This window comes from Hyperoodon ampullatus (assembly GCF_949752795.1).
Source record: "Hyperoodon ampullatus genome assembly, chromosome: 4".
NCBI lineage: Eukaryota > Metazoa > Chordata > Mammalia > Artiodactyla > Ziphiidae > Hyperoodon > Hyperoodon ampullatus.
In genome coordinates, this window is record NC_136917.1 from 56,864,305 (window position 1) to 56,885,480 (window position 21,176).

Consider the following 21,176-nt stretch of genomic DNA (forward strand, 5'->3'; position numbering starts at 1 on the left):
AGCAGCACCAGGTGGCCAGGCTAGAGGAGCGTCGCAGGCGCAGAGCAATGGCCAGAATCACTGCCAGGAGGAAGAGCATCGAGATCAAGGCCAAGGCTACCACCAAGTAAAACTGCAGCTCAGCTTGGGGGTCAGTGGGCTCAGAGTGGTCACTGAGGTCCGGCAGCGCCTCCTGCAGGCTGTCCGCGAAAACCAGGAGCAGCGTGGCGGTGGCCGAGAGGGGCGGCTGTCCCCCATCGCGCACAGCAACCAGCAGGCGCTGGCGGGCCGCGTCCCTGTCGCCCAGGGCCCGCGCCGTGCGCACCTCGCCCGTGCGCAGCCCCACGCTGAACAGTCCGGGCTCGCTGGCCTGCAGCACGTAGTAGGACAGCCAGGCGTTGTGTCCAGAGTCGGCGTCCACCGCCACCACCTTGGTGACCAGGTAGCCGGGCTGCGCGGCGCGCGGCACCGTGTCGAAGAGCGCCGAGCCGTCGGGCCCCAGCGCCGGGTACAGCACCCGGGGCGCGTTGTCGTTGCGGTCGCCCACCAGCACGCGCAGGCTCACGTTGGCGCTGAGCGCGGGCGAGCCGTGGTCGCGGGCCTGCAGCGTCAGCTCGAAGGCGCGCAGCTGCTCGTGGTCGAAGGCGCGCTGCGCGAACACCACGCCGCTCTGCGCGCTCACGGACACGTAGGACGACAGCGCGCGCGGCTCCAGGTCGCTGGCCAGGATGGAGTAGGAGACGTGGCCGTTGGGCCCCAGGTCGGGGTCAGAGGCGCTGACTTGCGCGATGGAGGCTCCAGGCAGGTTGTTCTCAGCCACGTGGATCACGTAAGAGAGGCCTGGTGGAAAACCGGAGTGTTGTCATTAACGTCGCTGATGTGTAGAGTGACACTTGTGCTGGAGGAGAGTAGCTGCTTGCCCCTGTAGGTGTCTGCGATGGTGACAATGTACTCTGGGGTCTGCTCCCGGTCCAGGGCCCCATGTGCCACAAGCTTGTAGTAATTATTGGCTGAAGATTCAATTCTAAAAGGAGCTCTCTCTTTTATGAGACATGTGACCTCCCCATTTTCTCACAAATCTTTATCATGTGTTTCGAACAAAGCAATCACAGTTCCCGGTTCTGCAACCTTGGTTATGGAACTAGGCACCGAAGTGAAAACCACCTCTGGGCCATTGTCATTCTCATCTAAAATTTTCAGTATAATTTTACACTCGGTGGCTATGCTTCCACCGTCCTGGCCTCTATGCTTATAGTATAACTGCTACTGATTTCAAAGTCTATAGGGTCTTTGGATTTAATTTCTCCTCTTTGATGATCTAGCACAAACATATTTCCAATATCTCATAGTGTTTTGAAGGAGTAGGTGACCTCTGCACTGATGCCTTCATCCTGGTCAGTGGCCTTCACCTTTAGCACAAAGGTGCCTGGGGGCGAGTTCTCACGCAGGCTAATTTTGTACACATCCTGACTGAACACTGGGGGGTTATCGTTGGCATCAGTGACCTTGATTCTGGTTTGAGTTTGCCAATTCAGACCGGATCACCCCCATCCACTGCTGTCAGGACCAGGAGATGAGAGCTCTGTTGTTCCCAGTCCAGAGGCTTCTCCGACACTGATTCTGGGGAATTCTTGCCTTCAGTCTTACCCTCAACCATCACAGAGAAATGCTCACTATAACTGAGTTGGTAACTCTGCAGAGAGTTAAGCCCTATATCTGCATCTATAGTTGATTCCAGGCCAAACCGAGTTCCTGGAATTGCAAGTTCATTGATTTGTAAAACAAAGCTATTTTGGGGAAAATGAGGTGGATTGTCATTTATATCTTCTATCATCACGTTTACATGAGAAACATTTAGAGGATTCTCTGCTACAATTTCTAAAGGCACGACGCACAGAGGGTTTTGGGGGCAGGGTGACTCCCGATCTATTCTGTCACTCACAAGTACTTTCCCATTCTCCATGTTTAAAGTATTGTTTCTCTGCACTAACTCTGAGGTTGCAGGTCAATAAATCCCATACATGCAGCCCCAGGTCCTCAGCGAGATTCCACACCACAGAGCCTCTGTCCATTTCTTCTGGGATAGAATAGCGGATCTGTTCGGAGAGTGCCCCGCATAACAAAGGCAGCAAGAAAGGGAAGATTACTTGCCGCTGCTGGGCACCGCTCCTCTGCTTCCCCTTATTTCCCATCCTTCTGTGCATTGCTGCAGGCTCCAACGTTAAGAAAACATGATTTATAAATTTCGTTTAAAATACCTGCATCGCCTACATAGAAAACTCAATGCTCCCAGTTTGAACACATCCCAATCTGTATTCTGGAATCAGATTTGCCAAGTAGAGAGCCTGAGTCCAGGCTACTCTCCTTTCCGACTTGCTTCTGTGACTACACAAGAAATCACTGGGGTAGATACTGGACGCTAGCTCTTGCAGCGCATTGGCCAACAGCGGCCCTTGGAGTCTATTTAGAAAACTGCAGTCAGAAGCCTTGTAAATAATGGGATTTGGTATTCCAACAGATATGTTGAACTCTGATGTATAAGGAATGAGGCAGTTTAGGAGTTTCGGATAGGTCTGTTTTCCAGCATTTACTACCAAAGAGGGTTCCTTAGAGACGGGATCCTATAGAAGAGCCATTAACCTAGTAATGAGAAAAGTTTGTCATTTTCTCATTAGAGGCAAGGCACATATTGGAAGAACAAGGCAGTCTCCTCTCCAGATTTAGAACAAAGACCACGTGGAAAAAGAGCCCCACCATGTGGTATGGGGAAATTTTGACAGCTATGAAATGACGCCCAGTATTATCTTCAATCTGATATGTGTATGATTTTCCTCCTCCTTTCATCAGAGGAAACTGGAGGAGAGATCCAAGCTGTATAGGTTTTACTCAGGATAAGGATAGCCAATACCATAAAGTCTTCTTGTTACTTATAAAAGAGATTTATGAAAAGGATTATGAAGTGTTTTACACTTTCATCATAAAGAGAATATAAAAGCATACCCTAGTAGGTTACTATAGGAATTTAATGACATGAAATGTGAGGGTTTTATTTTTATCCTTTTATTTAACTGTACCATATGTTGCCTCTCAACAGAACTTTATCACTACCTCTAATCAAAATAACCTTCTTAATCTCAAGTGTCAAAACCAACATTTCCTTTTTATTCTCTAAGATCTTGGTTGCCAACTCCTAACAAGTTCAGACTATGTAAAAAAAAAAAAAGAAACAACCTCCCTCTTCCAGCAAACACCTCATATTCTTTTTATTCATCTAATTTCAGTTCAGGTAAAAGGCCTTAAATCTTTTTTCTCAGTTTGGAATTCCATACGCATAAATTCTATCCCTAGATGCTTAAAACACTAACATTTTTATTGATTTCAAGACAAATTTAGGCATCTGTTGCAGGACTTCCCTTTCCTACAGTTGAAATTCTTTTTGTCCAACCATTAGATACTCAATTTTTAGTTAACTATAGTAAGGTCAATTCTGAAATGAGAAGGGATATCTTGAAAGGGAACATGAAAATGCAAGTAATTTGCATCAAATATCTAGAAGTGGTGTGAGAGTGCTGAGCTGAATTGACTGTGGAGATGATTCCTGAGATCAATACCCCAGATAAGTTTCCTTTTCCCCCTTGACTTTCCTAAACATTGCTTCAGATAACACATTATTAGGTAACTATCAGGGCTTCAATAACAAGTTGGTTCTGAATATAAGAATTGAGTATACTTATATTTAAAAAATGAGTTTACATGAAACTAACACAACATTGTAAATCAACTATACTTCAATTTTTAAAATGAGTTTACACACAGATTTAGAGAATAGACTTGTGGTTGCAAAGGGGAAGAAGGGGTGGAGGAGGGAAGGATTGATACTTTGGGATTAGCAGATGCAAACTATTATATGGATGGATAGATAAACAACAAGGCCCTACTGTATAGCACAGGGTACTATATTCAATATCCTATGATAAACCATAACAGGAAAAAATATGAAAAAGAATATATATATGTATAACAGAATCACTTTTCTGTGCAGCAGAAATTAATACAACATTGTAAATCAACTACAATAAAATTTTTAAAAATGAGTTTACAAAGGAAATGAAAAAAGGAATCCAAGACTCCTAAGCATAGTGAAAACAAAGAAAAATATCCAGAGGAGTACCAGCTAAATCAGTCTCATGAATTCTAAATATCCACTCCATCTCTTATATTCACCAACTGTTCCATACAAATAAATCTGAAAAATGTAAGCATGTTTAGCAGATTTGAAAATAACTTTTTGAGAAGGACTGGATCAAAATTAAAAGCTATTTCTGTAGAAGAATTTACTACATTAAAAAAAAACCTTCAACAATACACAGACACTAAAGTACAAGTAAAAGAATAAAAGAAAAGAACACCAGTTCTACAATTCAACGATTTCTTCAGAACAATCTAATGACTTCACTGTAGAAGTAGAAAAGATGACTAGAACTTAAGATGAAAAAGTGTGCTCTACATTTCCTCTCCCAAGAGACCCTCATATCTAAAAGGCAGTCAGTAGGTCTTGTTTTGGTTGGGTAAATAAATGAGACAAAATTGAAATAATCAACAGGATCTAAATGTATTACCAGCCACCAAAAGTCAAAACAGAATTGTTTTGTGCTCAGAGAGAAGTGTACGTGTGTAAAAGTGTATATGTGTGAATGTGTGTGTATATGTATTATAAAGAGCTAGAGTAAGTATGCTATTGAATCAACAGGCTCAAATATGAACATCAGAAGTAAAACAAATAATGGTAGAATATAATTATAAATCAGTGGAGGCAATATGAAGTCGAATTGATGTTTATGAATCATTAATTTGAATCATAACCAGTTTACATTGACAGACACTGGTGATAGAAAAATATGACTAAAATTCAACTTACAACAAAGCAAGCCATGATAACTGAACTGGACCTTTGAATTAAAACAAAGAAACAAACAAAAGAAGCTGACAGGACCAAAAAAAAAAAAAGCCTTTCACAAAACCTTTCTGAAAATTGATGAAAGGTAAATTACAGAAACTCACGTTTTGCTTTAAATATATAAGAACATATGCCCCACCCCAAACAGTTTTTATAACAGGCTCAGAAAAAAGTAACTTAAAAGACCTGTGCAGAGATATCAACAATTGGGAAGCAGGAAATAAATCTCACCTGATTACTGGTAGGAACACATTTGCCTAAACCGGTAGCTGAATCCTCAGCTATCAAAAGAGGCTCGCTTTTCTCACAGCTCTCCTGGCTGATGAGCGTGTCCGCGTAGTTGGGCTGAGGGAAGATCACGTGACTCCCCCGCGAGTCAGCGGTGAGCCAGGCCTCGTGGGAATAGGTCTGCAGGAAAGCTCGCACCCCGTCCACGCCCACAAAGTGAGAGACGGGCACACCCGCTAACCCGCCTTCTGAAGCCTGAAGCAGGCGCGACATGTGCCAGCGCCTCAGCCTGAGCGCCAGCAGCACAATGACAAAGGCGAGGAAGACACAGGAGACCGCAGCCACCGCCACCACCAGGTACAGCATGAGGCCTGAGTCGTCGGGGCTGGTGGGAGACTCAGGGCTGCCTAGATCAGCCAGGACGTCAGGGATGCTCTCGGCCACGGCCACAGTGAGTGTGACGGTGGCAGAGAGAGGGGGCTGGCCGTGGTCCTGGACCGCCACCACCAGGCTCTGCTTGAGCGCGTCTCTGTCCAGGAGGGTCCGCGCTGTGCGCACCTCGCCCGTGTGCAGCCCCACTGCGAAGAGTCCCGGCTCGCTGGCCTTGAGCAGGCGGTAGGACAGCCAGGCGTTCTGGCCTGAGTCTCTGTCCACAGCCACCACCTTGGTCACCAGGTAGCCGGGCTCTGCAGAGCGGGGTGCCAGCTCCACGCCCATGGAGCCATCTGTGGGGACAGCAGGGTACAGGATCTCCGGTGCATTGTCATTCTGGTCCAGCACAAATATGCTCAGTGACACGTTGCTGCTGAGCGGTGGGTTCCCACTGTCTTGCGCTGTCACCCACAACTGCAGTTCATGGAATTGCTCATAGTCGAAAGAGCGCAGAGCATACAGGATGCCGGTGTCTGAGTTTATGGAGATGTAGGAGGATAGAGGTGTTCCCTGGAGGGTATCCTCTGCCAGAGAATAAGTGACCTGGGCATTCTCTTTGCTGTCCCTGTCGAGTGCAGTCACCGAGAAGAAGGAGGCCCCTCTAGGATTGTTTTCAGGAATGTAGGCAGAGTAAGAGGAGTGAGCAAAAGTGGGCGGGTTATCGTTGTCATCTGCTACATTCAGTGAAATATGAGTTTCTGTAGACAAGGGTGGACTTCCCCGATCTGTGGCTGTCAACGTTATATTATAGCTCTGTACCTGCTCCCTGTCCAGTGCTCTGTTTGTTATCAACTTGTAATAATTTCCGTAAGTCTTTTCTAATTTAAAAGGCATATTGTTAGGAATGAAACAGGAGACTTGACCATTTTCTCCGGAGTCTTGATCTTGCACATTTAGAAGAGCAATCACAGTACCTGGAGGAGAGTTTTCCAGCACTGAGTTAGTAGATGATGTGATAGTTATTTCTGGAGCATTATCATTCACATCCACAACTGTGACCAACATCTTAGCAGTGGTGGAAAGACCTCCACCATCTTGGCCTTGAATTTCCATTTCATAGAATCTGTATTTCTCAAAATCCAGAGAACCTTGTATTAAGACTTCTCCAGATTGAGAATCCAACTGGAATATCTCAGAAGCTTTGCTTTCCATATTCAGGAATGAATATACCACTTCCCCATTGATTCCCTCATCTGGATCAGTTGCGTTTACCATAAGCACCCGAGTTCCGGAGCTGAGGTTCTCAGGAACACTCACTCCATATACAGACTGTGTAAACTTTGGGATATGGTCATTTACATCGAGAACCACCACACGGATGGAAACAGTGCCCTGGCGGATGGGATCTCCTCCATCTAAGGCTGTGAGGAGGAGGTGGTGAGCAGCCTCTTTTTCCCGGTCCAGGCTCCCCTCCAGCACTAGCTCAGGATTCTTGGCCCCATCCGTTCTGCCTCGCACTTGCAAAGAAAAGTAATTATTAGGGTTGAGCTGGTAGCGCTGGAGGGAGTTCATTCCCACATCTGGATCCCTAGCATTAGGAAGAGGAAATCGCGATCCCGGAGTTGCATGCTCACTGACTTTTATCTCTACTTCCTCCTCCCGGAAGCTGGGGGCGTTATCATTAATATCCATTATTTCCACCTCCACTCCGTAAATCTTAAGGGTATCTTCTACAAGTATCTCCAGGTTTAAAAAACAGGAGGAAACCGCCTCACAGAGCTCCTCCCGGTCTATCCTATCAGCAGTGATCAAGCTGCCACTTCGCGGATTCAGAGCGAAAAGCTGAGTCTTTCCTCTGGAGACGATGCGGACTCCGCGCTCTGCCAGCTCCCTGGGCTCCAGCCCCAGGTCCTTGGAAATATTGCCCACGAAGAAGCCTTTGTCTGTCTCTTCCAGCACCGAGTATCGGATCTGCCCAGCCCCAGACTCCCGCAGCGTCCCCAGGAAAATATACAGTAGGACCAGCCCGCTGCGGTCCAGGAGCAGTTGCCGATTCGCCATGGCAGTGGCTGAGCCTATATTCCGCGGTTTCTTGAGCTGTTTGTTCTGAATCAGCTTATGCATCTACAAAGTCACTGGCCAAGTGCATCCAAAATATATTAGAGAGCGAAGAGAAGTACTTTTAAGTTTCCAGCATCACGATCTGTGAGTATCCACTTCACTCTGCTTTGTGTTGTAGAGGTAGGGGAGGGAGGGACTCTAGCTCGCTGCTTCCCGTTTCCCTAATTGGTGAACAGCGGCGCCTAGAGCCCAATCTTATTATTGCAACGAGAAAGAAAAACTCAACTAATGTTGCTGTTCCTGAAGTTATCACACTTACCTCGTTGAGAATCACAAATATTTGTAAAGCTTAAAATTGCAGACAATAAAGTATTATGTAATGTGATGTTAAAGGTTTACCAAGAGCACTTATGAAAAGAGTAATTATTTAAAAGGCTTGCTAATTAAAAAAAATTTCAAATACTACTGGAACTGAAAACTTGCAGGTTAGATTTGGTTCCTCCTGATTTTTACTGACTGAAGGGAACAGCATTTGTGGTTGTGTAACTAGCACGGTTCCAACAAAATCAACAGTTAGGATTATGACTATAATTCTTACCAATGTTTATTGAGTAAAATAAAGATAAAATGTTTGAGAAAATTTGACGGCATTAGAGTTGTCATTTAAAATACCACAATATAAATATATAACTGTATTCCATATCCTTAATTAAAAGGTGTTCTATTTCATGAAAAACTGACCTGAGAGTGCTCTATATATTTTACCTTAAAATGCACTTGAATAGTAGGAATGCAGCATTGTAAACTTTAGTCTTAATAGTAATACCCATAGGTTTGAATTAAATTTTAGGAACTTCATCAAGAGAGAGAATCTAGAATCTCGAAATAACAGTGCTATATTAGAATATGTTGGCATATTGGAATATAAAAAGCATTATTTTAAATACTTACCTGTTTAAAAGTGTTCTTATCTGCTTCAACACTAAGAGTTAAAACACTAGCCAATAGCACTGAAGAGCTATCTTTGTTGAGAATATCTTGTGTGGCAGGACAATGTTCAACAGATGTGAGAAAATTAAATTCCCGATTAGTCTGATTCCCAGGCACACATAAATTATCGGCATAGGGCAATGTTCCCTCACTGTAGTTGGGAGGAATCTCAGGACCAGACTTGGAGCAGAGAACAGACCCAAAGCAGACCCCAGCAGCGCTGGGGCTGGAAGAGCATCGAAGGCGCAGGGCAATGGCCAGAATCACCACGAGGAGGAAGAGCACCGAGATCAAGGCCAAGGCCACCACCAGGTAAAACTGCAGCTCAGCTTGGGGGTCAGGGGGAGCGGGGCGGTCACTGAGGTCCGGCAGCGCCTCCTGCAGGCTGTCCGCGAAAACCAGGAGCAGCGTGGCGGTGGCCGAGAGGGGCGGCTGTCCCCCATCGCGCACAGCAACCAGCAGGCGCTGGCGGGCCGCGTCCCTGTCGCCCAGGGCCCGCGCCGTGCGCACCTCGCCCGTGCGCAGCCCCACGCTGAACAGTCCGGGCTCGCTGGCCTGCAGCACGTGGTAGACAGCCAGGCGTTGTGTCCAGAGTCGGCGTCCACCGCCACCACCTTGGTGACCAGGTAGCCGGGCTGCGCGGCGCGCGGCACCGTGTCGAAGAGCGCCGAGCCGTCGGGCCCCAGCGCCGGGTACAGCACCCTGGGCGCGTTGTCGTTGCGGTCGCCCACCAGCACGCGCAGGCTCACGTTGGCGCTGAGCGCGGGCGAGCCGTGGTCGCGGGCCTGCAGCGTCAGCTCGAAGGCGCGCAGCTGCTCGTGGTCGAAGGCGCGCTGCGCGAACACTACGCCGCTCTGCGCACTCACGGACACGTAGGACGACAGCACGCGGGGCTCCAGGTCGCTGGCCACGATGGAATAGGAGACGTGGCCGTTGAGTCCCAGGTCGGGGTCGGAGGCGCTGACTTGCGCGATGGAGGCTCCAGGCGGGTTGTTCTCGGCCAAGTGGACCACGTAGGAGGCCTGGTGGAAAACAGGAGCGTTGTCGTTGACGTCGGTGATGCGTAGGGTAATGGTAGCGCTGGAGGAGAGGGGGGGCTTGCCCCTGTCAGTGGCTGTGATAGTGACGTTGTATTCCGGAGTCTGTTCCCTGTCCAGGGCCCCATCTGTTACTAACTTGTAGTAATTATTAGAAGAAGAATGAATTTTAAACGGAACGTCTCTACTTAAATTACATGTGACTTCTCCATTTTCCTTGGAATCCTGGTCCCGTGTTTTGAAGAGACCTACAACCATTCCTGGCCGGGAATCCTCCAAAATCTGATCAGAGAGAGAAGTGATAATTATTTCTGGGCTGTTGTCATTTTCATCTAAAACTTCTATAATTACTTTACACTGTGTAGAGAGGGATCCTCGGTCCTTTGCTTCTACATCCATGGCATATCTTTCCACATCTTCATAATCCAGGGGTTGAAGAGTTATAATGTTTCCTGTAGCTGAATCCAGAGAGAACACGTGCCGGGCTGTATCAGCCACACCAAGGAATGAGTAGGTGATCTCTGCATTGACGCCTTCATCTTGATCAGTAGCGCTCACCCTCAGCACGAAGGTACCTGGGGGCACATCTTCCCGAAGGCTGACCTTGTACACATCTTGGCTGAACACAGGGAGATTATCATTGGCATCCACCACCAGGATTCGGATCTGAACGGTGCCGCTTCGCGGTGGATCCCCGCTGTCTAAGGCTGTCAGCACCAAGTGGTGAGCGCTCTGCGTTTCTCGGTCCAGGGTCTTCTTCAGTACCAATTCTGGATATTTGCCACCCTCAGGATTGTCTTTCACCACTAACGAGAAATACTCATTAGGACTTAGTTGGTATTTGCTCAGTGAATTCATACTAATATCGGGATCTTTTGCAGACTCAAGAATTGTTCCCGTCCCTAGACCGACAGATTCACTGATTTCTAAGTTTATTTCATCCTTATGGAATTGAGGAGCATGGTCATTAATATCCTCAACAACCACAATGATATGAAAAATATTTAAAGGATTTTCCACCACGGCCTCCAACTGCAATTCACATTTTCTTCTCTCTTTACATATCTGCTCACGGTCTATCCGGTCCTTCACAAGTAAGTCCCCACTCTCCGCGTCTACGTTGAAAAGCAGCTTCTCCGCGCTAACTCTCAGCTTTCGAGCCGACACATCCAGGACACTGAGCCCTAGATCCTTGGCGAGATTCCCTACCACAGAGCCCTTGGCCAGCTCCTCGGGAATGGAGTAGCGGATCTGCTCGCAGAGCGCGGGGTAGAACAAAGGCAGCAGGAAGGGAAACAGTACCTGCCGCCGGCCGGCCGGACGTCTCTGCGTGCAGCTCCCTCCCATTGCGCGCTCTAGTTCTCGCTGGGTCCCAGTATTTATAGTTGGAGAAAGTGTACACTGGCGCACTGGTAAAGCATTTGGCCCAGGACAGGCGGAGCCCCCAGGTTTGGGGCTGGGAATCCGTGTGTGCTGGGGAGAGTCTGCGCGGCCAGGAGCCCCAGCGCGTAAGCGGGTTTCCTTCTCTCTGTGTTGGTGGCTGCGCTGGAAATCCCTGGCTAGAGGCTGAGCAATCCCGGGCGTCTACGCTTGCCCTGCACTGGCCGACAGCGGCGCCCAGAGGCTCCGTGTGGAACCGCAGCTTAGTTTTTCTCTGCTCTATTTAAGGAAGTCTTTTTCTTTAAATGCAGGAAGACCGCCGCTAAAATATTTGAATCTTATTCCTCGGTGACTCCGTTTTCATCGTGAAACTTTTTTTTCACATGGTCAAAACTATTATATATTTTATATGTTAAAATTTTACATATATTTTGAATAGGTAGAAATATTTCTTTCAAAATCTAAAAGGCACAAAAGAATGTAGAGTGGAAAGTAGGTCTCCTATCCCATTGCCTATGGCTATCCAGTTCTTCCATCCAGAGGCAATCACTGTTGCTGCTTTTAAGAGTAATTATCCAAAAAAGAAAGTACTAAAGATAAGCAAAAAACTTTTTTTTTTTTGGTCTTCAATCCAGGCTTATATTTGGCTAGAAAAGTATTAATCCATCCCCCCATATTTAGTAAACAGAATACAAACACTGTCATATTCATTACAATCATCTAAGTTGTCCTATATTGCTTTTAAATAATTATATTTTAACATATTTGCTTACAATAGTTACCATGCTAAAAGAGTAGTTTTTTTTAAACTGTATTTTTCAAAATAATAGAATTATTTGAAATAGATGCATACTAATTTTGACTCTCATGGTCGGAAATTTTATCCTGTGGTTTTTGTTTTGTTTTGTTTTTGCGGTACGCGGGCCTCTCACTGTTGTGGCCTCTCCCGTTGCGGAGCCCAGGCTCCGGACGCGCAGGCTCAGCGGCCATGGCTCACGGGCTTAGCCGCTCCGCGGTTTGTGGGATCTTCTCAGACCTGAGGCACGAACCCGTGTCCCCTGCATCGGCAGGCGGACTCTCAACCACTGTGCCACCAGGGAAGCCCTTGGTTGGAAATTTTAAATGACAGTTTAAATGATTTAAAAGTTAAAAAATAAAAGTTAATAACTATGACTCTAAAGATAATAACTATGCTCTCCTTCCACAAACATATCCTTGAACAAAAGTTGAATGACATGAAAAAAGTCATGGTCTCATAAATATTTTGAAACACATTAGGACATGATTTGACTTTATGCTACCATATTAGTTTAGAAGAATATTAGTAATAAATTATAAGAGATTAAACCAAATACATCACTATCTTCACTTAACTAAATGGGCTCATCAGTAACTCCACTGACCATCTGTTTATAATTCTATGTACTTATCTGCTTGTATTCTGATCTCATACAGAAATTTCATCTCTTTCTTGACTTTAAGTTTATTTTGACTTTAAATTTCAGAGTTTGCAGAGTTTCAGGTGGGCCTTTCTTTCTCTATATAAAGAGTCACTGAAATGCCTTTGACACCCATGTTTGCCCCTGTACTTGGGAACATGTACCACTCTATCTCCCCAAATTATTTATATATATATATATATATATATTCATCCTTAGAACTGGAAAATTTAACAAAAAGTACAGAGAGAACAGAACCCCATATTTGTTTCTACAGGCTCTCTGGAATCCCTATTGAGCAAGGAAAGTAAAATTAAAATGGTATGTCTTCTGGGACTTCCTTGGTGGCACAGTGGTTAAGAAACAGCCTGCCAATGCAGAGAACATGGTTCGATCCCTGGCCCGGGAAGATCCCACATGCCACGGAGCAACTAAGCCCAGTGCACCACAACTACTGAGCCTGCGCTCTAGAGCCGGTGAGCCACACTACTGAGCCCAAGCGCCACAATTACTGAAGCCTGGGCGCCTAGAGCCCGTGCTCTGCAACAAGAGAAGCCACCGCAATAAGAAGCCCGCACACCACAACGAAGAGTAGCCCCCGCTCGCCACAACTAGAGAAAGCCCACGCGCAGCAACGAAGACCCAACGCAGCCAAAACTAAATAATTTTAAAAATGATATGTCTCCCACATGACAGTATGAAATTGGATTCACAGGCAAAATGGATGCTGCAGTGTTACCAGGTATGATTACACTTGAAAAAATTTAAGCACACATTGTTATGAATTGTTAATAGAATATTTTTGAAAATGGGTAGGATTTCCAGTGAGGCTAATGCACTTGTTCCTGACATTTACCTATTCTTACCAGACCTGCCTTCAAAGCAAGAGGCAGGGTTGTCTAAGGGGCTAGAATTTCAACATGTAGCCACCGGGAGAGCACACAAATTGACAAGACACTTCTGTATGAAAGTCCTCTCTTAGGAACTGTCAGTATTATGCTCAACAAAACTATAAAATACAAGACTCCGTGAAGCTACTCATAACAGCCTATCACAATAAACCTTCATGGGATTAGGTGAATAGTTACCAGAAAGTAAAAACAAATCAGCCTTAATAAACATCAAGTTCTACTCTTCAATGTTTCAGCAAGAAGCAAATGTCATTGAAATGGAGGGAAAAGTGAAAAAATTAAGTTTCCACCAACATGCTGCAAACCTAAAAGTAAAATCAACCATAATATTTAAAGGAGAGAAAAGGAACAAAAATAGAACTCACTGGCACCAAAGGGGTATCTTCTATAGGAAACTTCGAATCATCTAACAAAGACTGAGGATCCTTTTTCTCACAGCTCTCCTGGCTGATGAACGCGTCTGCGTAACTGGGCTGCGGGAAGATCACGTGACTCTTCCGCGAGTCCGAGGTGAGCGAGACCTCGTGGGAATAGGTCTGCAGGAAAGTCCGCACCCCGTCCACGCCCACAAAGTGAGAGGCTGGTACGCCTGCCAATCCGCCTCCAGAAGCCCGGAGCACACGCGACGTGTGCCAGCGCCTCAGCTTGAGCGCCAGCAGCACAATGACAAAGGCGAGGAAGACACAGGAAACCGCGGCCACCGCCACCACCAGATACAACGTGAGGCCTGAAGCATCAGAGGCATGCGGGACCTCCAAGCTGCCCAGATCAGCCAGGACATCTGGGATGCTATCAGCCACAGCTACGGTGAGCGTGACGGTGGCAGAGAGAGGGGGCTGCCCGTGGTCCTGGACTGCCACCACCAGGCTCTGCTTGAGCGCGTCTCTGTCCAGCAGGGCCCTCGCTGTGCGCACCTCGCCCGTGTGCAGCCCCACCGAGAAGAGTCCCGGCTCGCTAGCCTTGAGCAGGCGGTAGGACAGCCAGGCATTCTGACCTGAGTCTCTGTCCACAGCCACCACCTTGGTCACCAGGTAGCCAGGCTCTGCAGAGCGGGGTGCCAGCTCCACGCCAGTGGAACCGTCGGTGGGGAGAGTGGGGTACAGGATTTCGGGCGCATTGTCATTCTGGTCCAGCACGAATATGTTCAGTGACACGTTGCTGCTGAGCGGTGGGTCCCCACTGTCAGTGGCTGTCACCTGCATCTGCAGGTCATGAAACTGCTCAAAGTCGAAGGATCGCAGTGCATACAGTACTCCTGTGTCAGAATTGATGGAGATGTAGGAGGATAGAGGTGACCCTTGGATAGTGTCTTCAGCCAGGGAGTAAATAACCCGAGCATTTTCTTCACTGTCTGGGTCCAGTGCAGTCATTGAGAAGATAGAGGCACCTCTGGGGTTGTTCTCTGGGATATAGGTAAAGTAGGAGATGTGAGAGAAGATGGGTGGGTTGTCATTGATATCTGCCACTTGCAGGGTGAAGTGAGTTTCCGTGGATAGGGGTGGACTTCCTCCATCTGTGGCTCTTACTGTGATATTGTAAGAAGATACCTGTTCCCTGTCAAGGACATCGTGTGTCACCAATCTATAATAACTGTCAATGGATTTTTCTAACTTAAATGGTAGATTCCCCAATATAGAACAGGTGACCTGCCCATTCTGCCCAGAGTCCAGATCATGCACGTTTAAAAGAGCTATAACAGTCCCCAGAGGTGAATCTTCCATCAGGGGACTAAACAGAGATGTGATCGTCACCTCTGGACTGTTGTCATTTACATCTTCTACTGTAATCAACACTTTAGCAGTTGCAAGATATGCCCCTCCATCTTCAGCTTGTATTTCTATTTCATAGAAACCTGTTTCTTCATAATCTAGATTTTCTGATAGTTTTATTTCCCCCGTATTTTTGTTTAGTTGGAATTTCAACAGTTGTGTGTCAGGTAATTTTCGGAATGAATATGTCACTTCTCCATTGGCACCTTCATCCCTGTCAGTGGCGGTGACTGTCAACAGCTGTGTGCCCACAGGCAAGTTCTCGGGAACACTCACTCGGTATTCGGACAAACTGAAGACCGGAGCATTGTCATTTGTATCGAAAACAGTCACACTGATGAGGACAGTGCCAGTTCGGATAGGGTCACCCCTGTCGACGGCAGTTAGGACCAGATGGTGCATTGCCTCTTCCTCGCGATCCAGGGCATGCTCCAGCACCAGCTCTGGGTACTTAACGCCATTGACACGGCTTTGAACTGCTAGGGAGAAGTGCTTATTGGAGCTGAGCTGGTAGCTCTGTAGGGAGTTCACGCCCACATCCGGATCAACAGCTTCCGGGAGAGGAAAACGCGTTCCTGGAGCGACGTTTTCATTAATTTTTACATCTAGATTTTCTGCTTGGAATTTTGGTGCATTATCGTTGATATCAGTTACTTCTATTTCTACTCCGAAAAGTTTCACCCTATCTTCCACAAGAATGTTAAAACTCACCAGACACCGCGCGCTCTGAGCGCAGAGCTCCTCCCGGTCTATCCTGCCCGCTGTGACCAAGCTGCCGCTTCGCGGGTTCAGAGCAAAGAGCTGCGTCTTACCTCTGGAGACGATGCGGACTCCGCGCTCCGCCAGCTCCCGGGGCTCCAGCCCCAGGTCTTTGGAGATGCTGCCCACAAAAGAGCCTTTCTCTAACTCCTCGGGAACGGAGTAGCGGATCTGCCGAGCTTCGACCTGCCACGGCATACAGAGGAAAAGGCAGAGATGGACCAGCGCGCTGCGGTCGGAGCTATTCCTTTGAGCGGCCATTGTTGTCTGGTGACGGAATTCTCGCTAAGTCCTCACTGGGCACGCTGTGTGTTTTGGCTGGGTCCTTTTTCTTTCTCTGGCTGCAGGGAGTCTCTGCAGCCTGCGCACCTTAAATTCTGGAGTGAGTTTCGCTGCATCCCTGGAGCCTGTTTGCAGGAACTGTGGAGCTTTGTGTAGTTGGAGTCCTGAGAATCCGGATTGAGCGCTGGCTGCGGTTCTCTCCTAGTGGGTGAACAGCGGCGCTCAGAGTCCTCAGAAGTTACTGCACCCACTGTGTATGCAATAGAAAACAAACGCTACTCTATTTTTTGTTGTATATTTTATTTTATTTTACATTACTTCTTTGGTTTCTCAACTGACATCCTTAAATCAACTACTATTTGTAGTTTTCTTACTCGGTGGAATAAAGTGGAATGAAAGTACCTCAAAGTATTAAGTGATAGTAGTTGATTAAATATATATTTGCAACACTCATTTTCCCAATAGAAATATATCCACTTTAAAAGGTAAGTAATGCTTACTTTCTTTCCTATGAGCTTCTAGCTATATTCAGAAAATTCTTACAATTTTTTTGAAATTCTGATTTAAATGGTCCAACTGTGTTTAGTAGACACTTATACAGAGACTATGATATACCCCTTAAAATTTCACTTAGAATTTTTAAATTTTAGATTGATCAATCAACTAATTATATTTGTTTAGCATTAAGATTATGTAAAAAGTTTTCAATTTTTTCTAAAATAGTTTTACTGAGTCTCAATGAATTTTTTGAAAAAAAATATTTTTATTACAGGCCTATATTATTAGAAGTTAACTTGACCTATTTAAATGAGTTGAGCTGGTAATAACAAACTAAAAGGAACATGTCTGTATTGCAGTGGGAAGAGAAATACATACAAGTGCTACAATTTTAAAAAACGGAGTTAGAAATAGTGATGTAGGTTTTTGAAAAATATGTATTTATGTCAAATGACCTGTTTTCACCAGGGCGTTGATGCCTATATAAATAATCTCTTCTTTGCATGTTGTATGGAAGCCCAAAATAAAGTGGCATACACATCTTCAGTTGTATATCCCCACCAACCCAGTAGTAGTTCTTTCCTCAAAGATGAGGAGTTTGGAGGTTGACTTCTTTCATGCAGAGAGAACAGGTTTTTCAGAAACATTTATGTCTCTTTGCCCCCAAGTATAGAACTCTTCAAAGGTTTTACCTTTTGTCTTCAAAGATTGTATATCAGACAATCAGAGACAGAGATTGAGCACAGAACACAATAGCATTTCATTTGCTTTCTTAAAAATTCCTTATCTTGTAATGTAGAGAAAAAAGGATTGGGAAAGAGTACAAATAGAGCACCAAGAAAAGTAAAAGGAAAGCCAGAAGGACCAAAACTTGAAGAGAAAAATTCCTCTAGGGTAGTTAGTATTAAGACTTTGGGCCATAGAAAATCTGGCAATGGAATCAAAGTGTTGACCCCTCTACCAAGAAAAATGCATACATCTGTAACTTTACATGCAATTTCAGGAATTCATGGATCTGCTCACCATGCCCCCTCAAATGCTTACAGTTTTAAAAATTGTTAAAATAATTGAAGATACCCAAATGCACATACAAGATCATTTGCACTACATGTTTCTTTGAAATGAGCACCTCCTTGGATATTTAATGAGTAGCTAATATTATTAAACTTTTAAAAAGACATAAATAGGGTATGGAAATTTCAACTTAAATCTCAGCAGATTTGAATAGGTTATTATTTATTCATTTAAATTTATTTATTTATTTGGTAAGAAGCCAAGACCACAGCCTCTGTTTTGCTAATCTAAGCTTGACAAGATATCTCCAGTTTAGTGACATTCTTTCTGAATTATAGAGCAATTTATGAACCACGAAAGTCTTGAAAATGTACTCAGCAAAAACTGAACATTGAGAAGACAGTGATTAGCTATGTATTTTCTAAATATGATTCTAGATGTAAGAGTGAATAGTATGCCCAAAATATGAAAAAAACTAGTAGAATGTTACACAAGAAAAAAAATGAAACTCACCGGTGTTAGGGTCTCAGGATGTGAAGTCAAATCATTCCCACTCTGAAGTGGAATTAAGGCCCCAGGAGAATCACCACAAACTATGTCTTGAGTGGAATGCAAAGGATCACTACATCTTAGAAAATTAAACTCTGTCTTTCCAGTATGGGCAACGCACAGATTGTAGGAATAAGGTAAAGTTCCTTCACTGTAGTTTGGGGGAACCATGGGTCCAGACTTGACACAGACACCAGGCTGAAAGCAGCCCCAGGCAGCGGGGCTGGAGGAGCGTCGAAGGTGTAGGGCGACCGCCAGAATCACTGCCAGGAGGAAGAGCACCGAGATCAAGGCCAAGGCCACCACCAGGTAAAACTGCAGCTCAGCTTGGGGGTCAGCGGGAGCGGGGCGGTCACTGAGGTCCGGCAGCGCCTCCTGCAGGCTGTCCGCGAAAACCAGGAGCAGCGTGGCGGTGGCCGAGAGGGGCGGCTGTCCCCCATCGCGCACAGCAACCAGCAGGCGCTGGCGGGCCGCGTCCCTGTCGCCCAGGGCCCGCGCCGTGCGCACCTCGCCCGTGCGCAGCCCCACGCTGAACAGTCCGGGCTCGCTGGCCTGCAGCACGTGGTAGGACAGCCAGGCGTTGTGTCCAGAGTCGGCGTCCACCGCCACCACCTTGGTGACCAGGTAGCCGGGCTGCGCGGCGCGCGGCACCGTGTCGAAGAGCGCCGAGCCGTCGGGCCCCAGCGCCGGGTACAGCACCCGGGGCGCGTTGTCGTTGCGGTCGCCCACCAGCACGCGCAGGCTCACGTTGGCGCTGAGCGCGGGCGAGCCGTGGTCGCGGGCCTGCAGCGTCAGCTCGAAGGCGCGCAGCTGCTCGTGGTCGAAGGCGCGCTGCGCGAACACCACGCCGCTCTGCGCGCTCACGGACACGTAGGACGACAGCGCGCGCGGCTCCAGGTCGCTGGCCAGGATGGAGTAGGAGACGTGGCCGTTGGGCCCCAAGTCTGGATCTGAAGCGCTAACTTGGGCGATGGAGGCGCCGGGCTGGTTGTTTTCTGCCACGTGGACCACGTAGAAGGCTTGGTGGAAAACCGGAGCGTTGTCGTTGATGTCCGTGATGTGCAGAGTGATGGTAGTGCTGCTGGAGAGGGGGTGCTTGCCCCTGTCAGTGGCTGTGATGGTGACGCTGTATTCTAGAGTCTGCTCTCGGTCTAGGGCCCCATCTGTCACCAGCTTGTAGTAATTATTATTAGAAGAATAAATCTTGAAAGGAACATCTCTTCCTATATGACAGGTGACTTCTCCATTTCCTCCGGAATCCCGGTCCCGTGTTTTGAAGAGGGCAACAACCATTCCTGGAAGAGAACCCTCCAAAATCTCATCAGAGAGAGAAGTGATGATTATTTCTGGACTGTTGTCGTTTTCATCTAGGATATCTATGATTACTTTACATTGGGTAGAGAGACCACCTCCGTCCTTTGCTTCCACTTCCATGGTGTATCTTTCTATATCCTCAAAATCCAATGACTGGTTATTCTTAATCATGCCTGTTTTCTCATCCAGTGAGAACATGTGCCTTGTACTCTGAGCAGTGCTCCTGAAGTAGTAGTGTATTTCAGCATTGGCCCCCTCATCCTGGTCAGTGGCTGTCACCAGCAACACGGAGGACCCAGGGGGTAGATTTTCACTAATGCTGATTCTATATTCGTCTTTGCTGAACACCGGGGGGTTATCATTGGTGTCCTTGACAGAGATTTCTATCTGAGCGGTGGCACTTCGTGGTGGGCTCCCTCCATCTAAGGCAGTCAATATCAAGCTATGGGACCGCTGCTCTTCCCGGTCTAGGGGTTTCTCCAAAGATAACTCTGGGTATTTGCTGCCATCGGAATTAACTCGAACCATTAATGAGAAATAAGGGTTAGGACTTATCTGATAATCTTTAACTGAGTTCGTGTTTATATCAGGGTCAGTGGCAGGGTCAAGGGATATTCGTGCACCTGAAGATACAGATTCAAAAATTTCTAAATGTATTTCCTTTTTATCGAATTGAGGAGCATGGTCATTAATATCCTCAACAACCACAATGATATGAAAAATATTTAAAGGATTTTCCACCACGGCCTCCAACTGCAATTCACATTTTCTTCTCTCTTTACATATCTGCTCACGGTCTATCCGGTCCTTCACAAGTAAGTCCCCACTCTCCGCGTCTACGTTGAAAAGCAGCTTCTCCGCGCTAACTCTCAGCTTTCGAGCCGACACATCCAGGACACTGAGCCCTAGATCCTTGGCGAGATTCCCTACCACAGAGCCCTTGGCCAGCTCCTCGGGAATGGAGTAGCGGATCTGCTCGCAGAGCGCGGGGTAGAACAAAGGCAGCAGAAAGGGAAACAGTACCTGCCGCCGGCCGGCCGGACGTCTCTGCGTGCAGCTCCCTCCCATTGCGCGCTCTAGTTCTCGCTGGGTTCCAGTCTTTCCGGAAAGCCAAAGAAAATGCAATCCACGGCGTCACTGGAAGAGCTTTCGGCCCAGGACAGGCGGAGCTGGGAATCCGTTTGTGCTGGGCAGAGCCTGCCCGACCAGGAGCCTGAGTGCGTGAGCAGGTTTCCCTCTCTCTGTGTTGGTGGCTACGCAGGAAATCCCAGACTGGAGGCTGAGGAATCCCGAGCGTCAGCGCTTGCCCTGCACTGGCCGACAGCGGCTCCCAGAGGCCTCATGTGGAACCGCAGTCTGACATTTTCGTCTTGAATACAATTTCTCTCCAGAACGTGTGTATGTATGTATGTATGTATGTATGTATGTATGTATATATACACACACACACATATATATAGTTATGTAATTATATATATGTAATTATATATATGTATAGTTATGTAATTGCCCCAAATTTCAGTTTTAACAGAGTATACGGTGGATGTCTGCATACTTCGTTTTTCAAGAAAGTTATTGTGTAAAATTTCAAACTTATACAAGAGTAGGGAGTATTATTATTGAACCTTCATATACCC

The 21,176-nt window shown here is 46.6% G+C and overlaps 6 protein-coding genes across 6 annotated transcripts in view; all 6 read right to left on the bottom strand.

The window, feature by feature from the left end:
• PCDHGA12 (protocadherin gamma subfamily A, 12) overlaps nucleotides 1–2,171 on the bottom strand; it is a gene marked incomplete at both ends in the record, with an annotated part of 61,671 nt that extends 59,500 nt beyond the window's left edge. Inside the window, one exon of the mRNA XM_079703048.1 lies at nucleotides 2,032–2,171. Coding sequence (XP_079559174.1) covers nucleotides 2,032–2,171 — 140 coding nt within the window. The remainder of the gene's footprint in view (nucleotides 1–2,031) is intronic.
• The window catches only part of LOC307051213 (uncharacterized protein), a gene marked incomplete at both ends in the record, with an annotated part of 134,198 nt that overhangs the window by 89,807 nt on the left and 23,215 nt on the right, over nucleotides 1–21,176 (bottom strand). The gene's annotated exons all lie outside the window — the stretch shown is intronic.
• Nucleotides 5,114–7,597, bottom strand: LOC307051386 (protocadherin gamma-A11-like; the record flags this gene model as incomplete). Its single annotated transcript, XM_079701701.1, has 1 exon — nucleotides 5,114–7,597. One exon carries the CDS (start codon nucleotides 7,595–7,597, stop codon nucleotides 5,114–5,116), a length of 2,484 nt encoding a protein of 827 aa, XP_079557827.1.
• PCDHGB7 (protocadherin gamma subfamily B, 7) lies at nucleotides 8,537–10,971 on the bottom strand (the record flags this gene model as incomplete). Its single annotated transcript, XM_079701706.1, is given in 2 exon segments — nucleotides 8,537–9,159; nucleotides 9,162–10,971. Coding segments are annotated over 2 exon segments (2,433 nt in total).
• On the bottom strand, nucleotides 13,672–16,143 carry LOC307052195 (protocadherin gamma-A10; the record flags this gene model as incomplete). Its single annotated transcript, XM_079703049.1, has 1 exon — nucleotides 13,672–16,143. The coding sequence occupies one exon, from the start codon at nucleotides 16,141–16,143 to the stop codon at nucleotides 13,672–13,674; it is 2,472 nt and encodes an 823-aa protein (XP_079559175.1).
• Nucleotides 18,163–20,607, bottom strand: PCDHGB6 (protocadherin gamma subfamily B, 6; the record flags this gene model as incomplete). Its single annotated transcript, XM_079703050.1, has 1 exon — nucleotides 18,163–20,607. The coding sequence occupies one exon, from the start codon at nucleotides 20,605–20,607 to the stop codon at nucleotides 18,163–18,165; it is 2,445 nt and encodes an 814-aa protein (XP_079559176.1).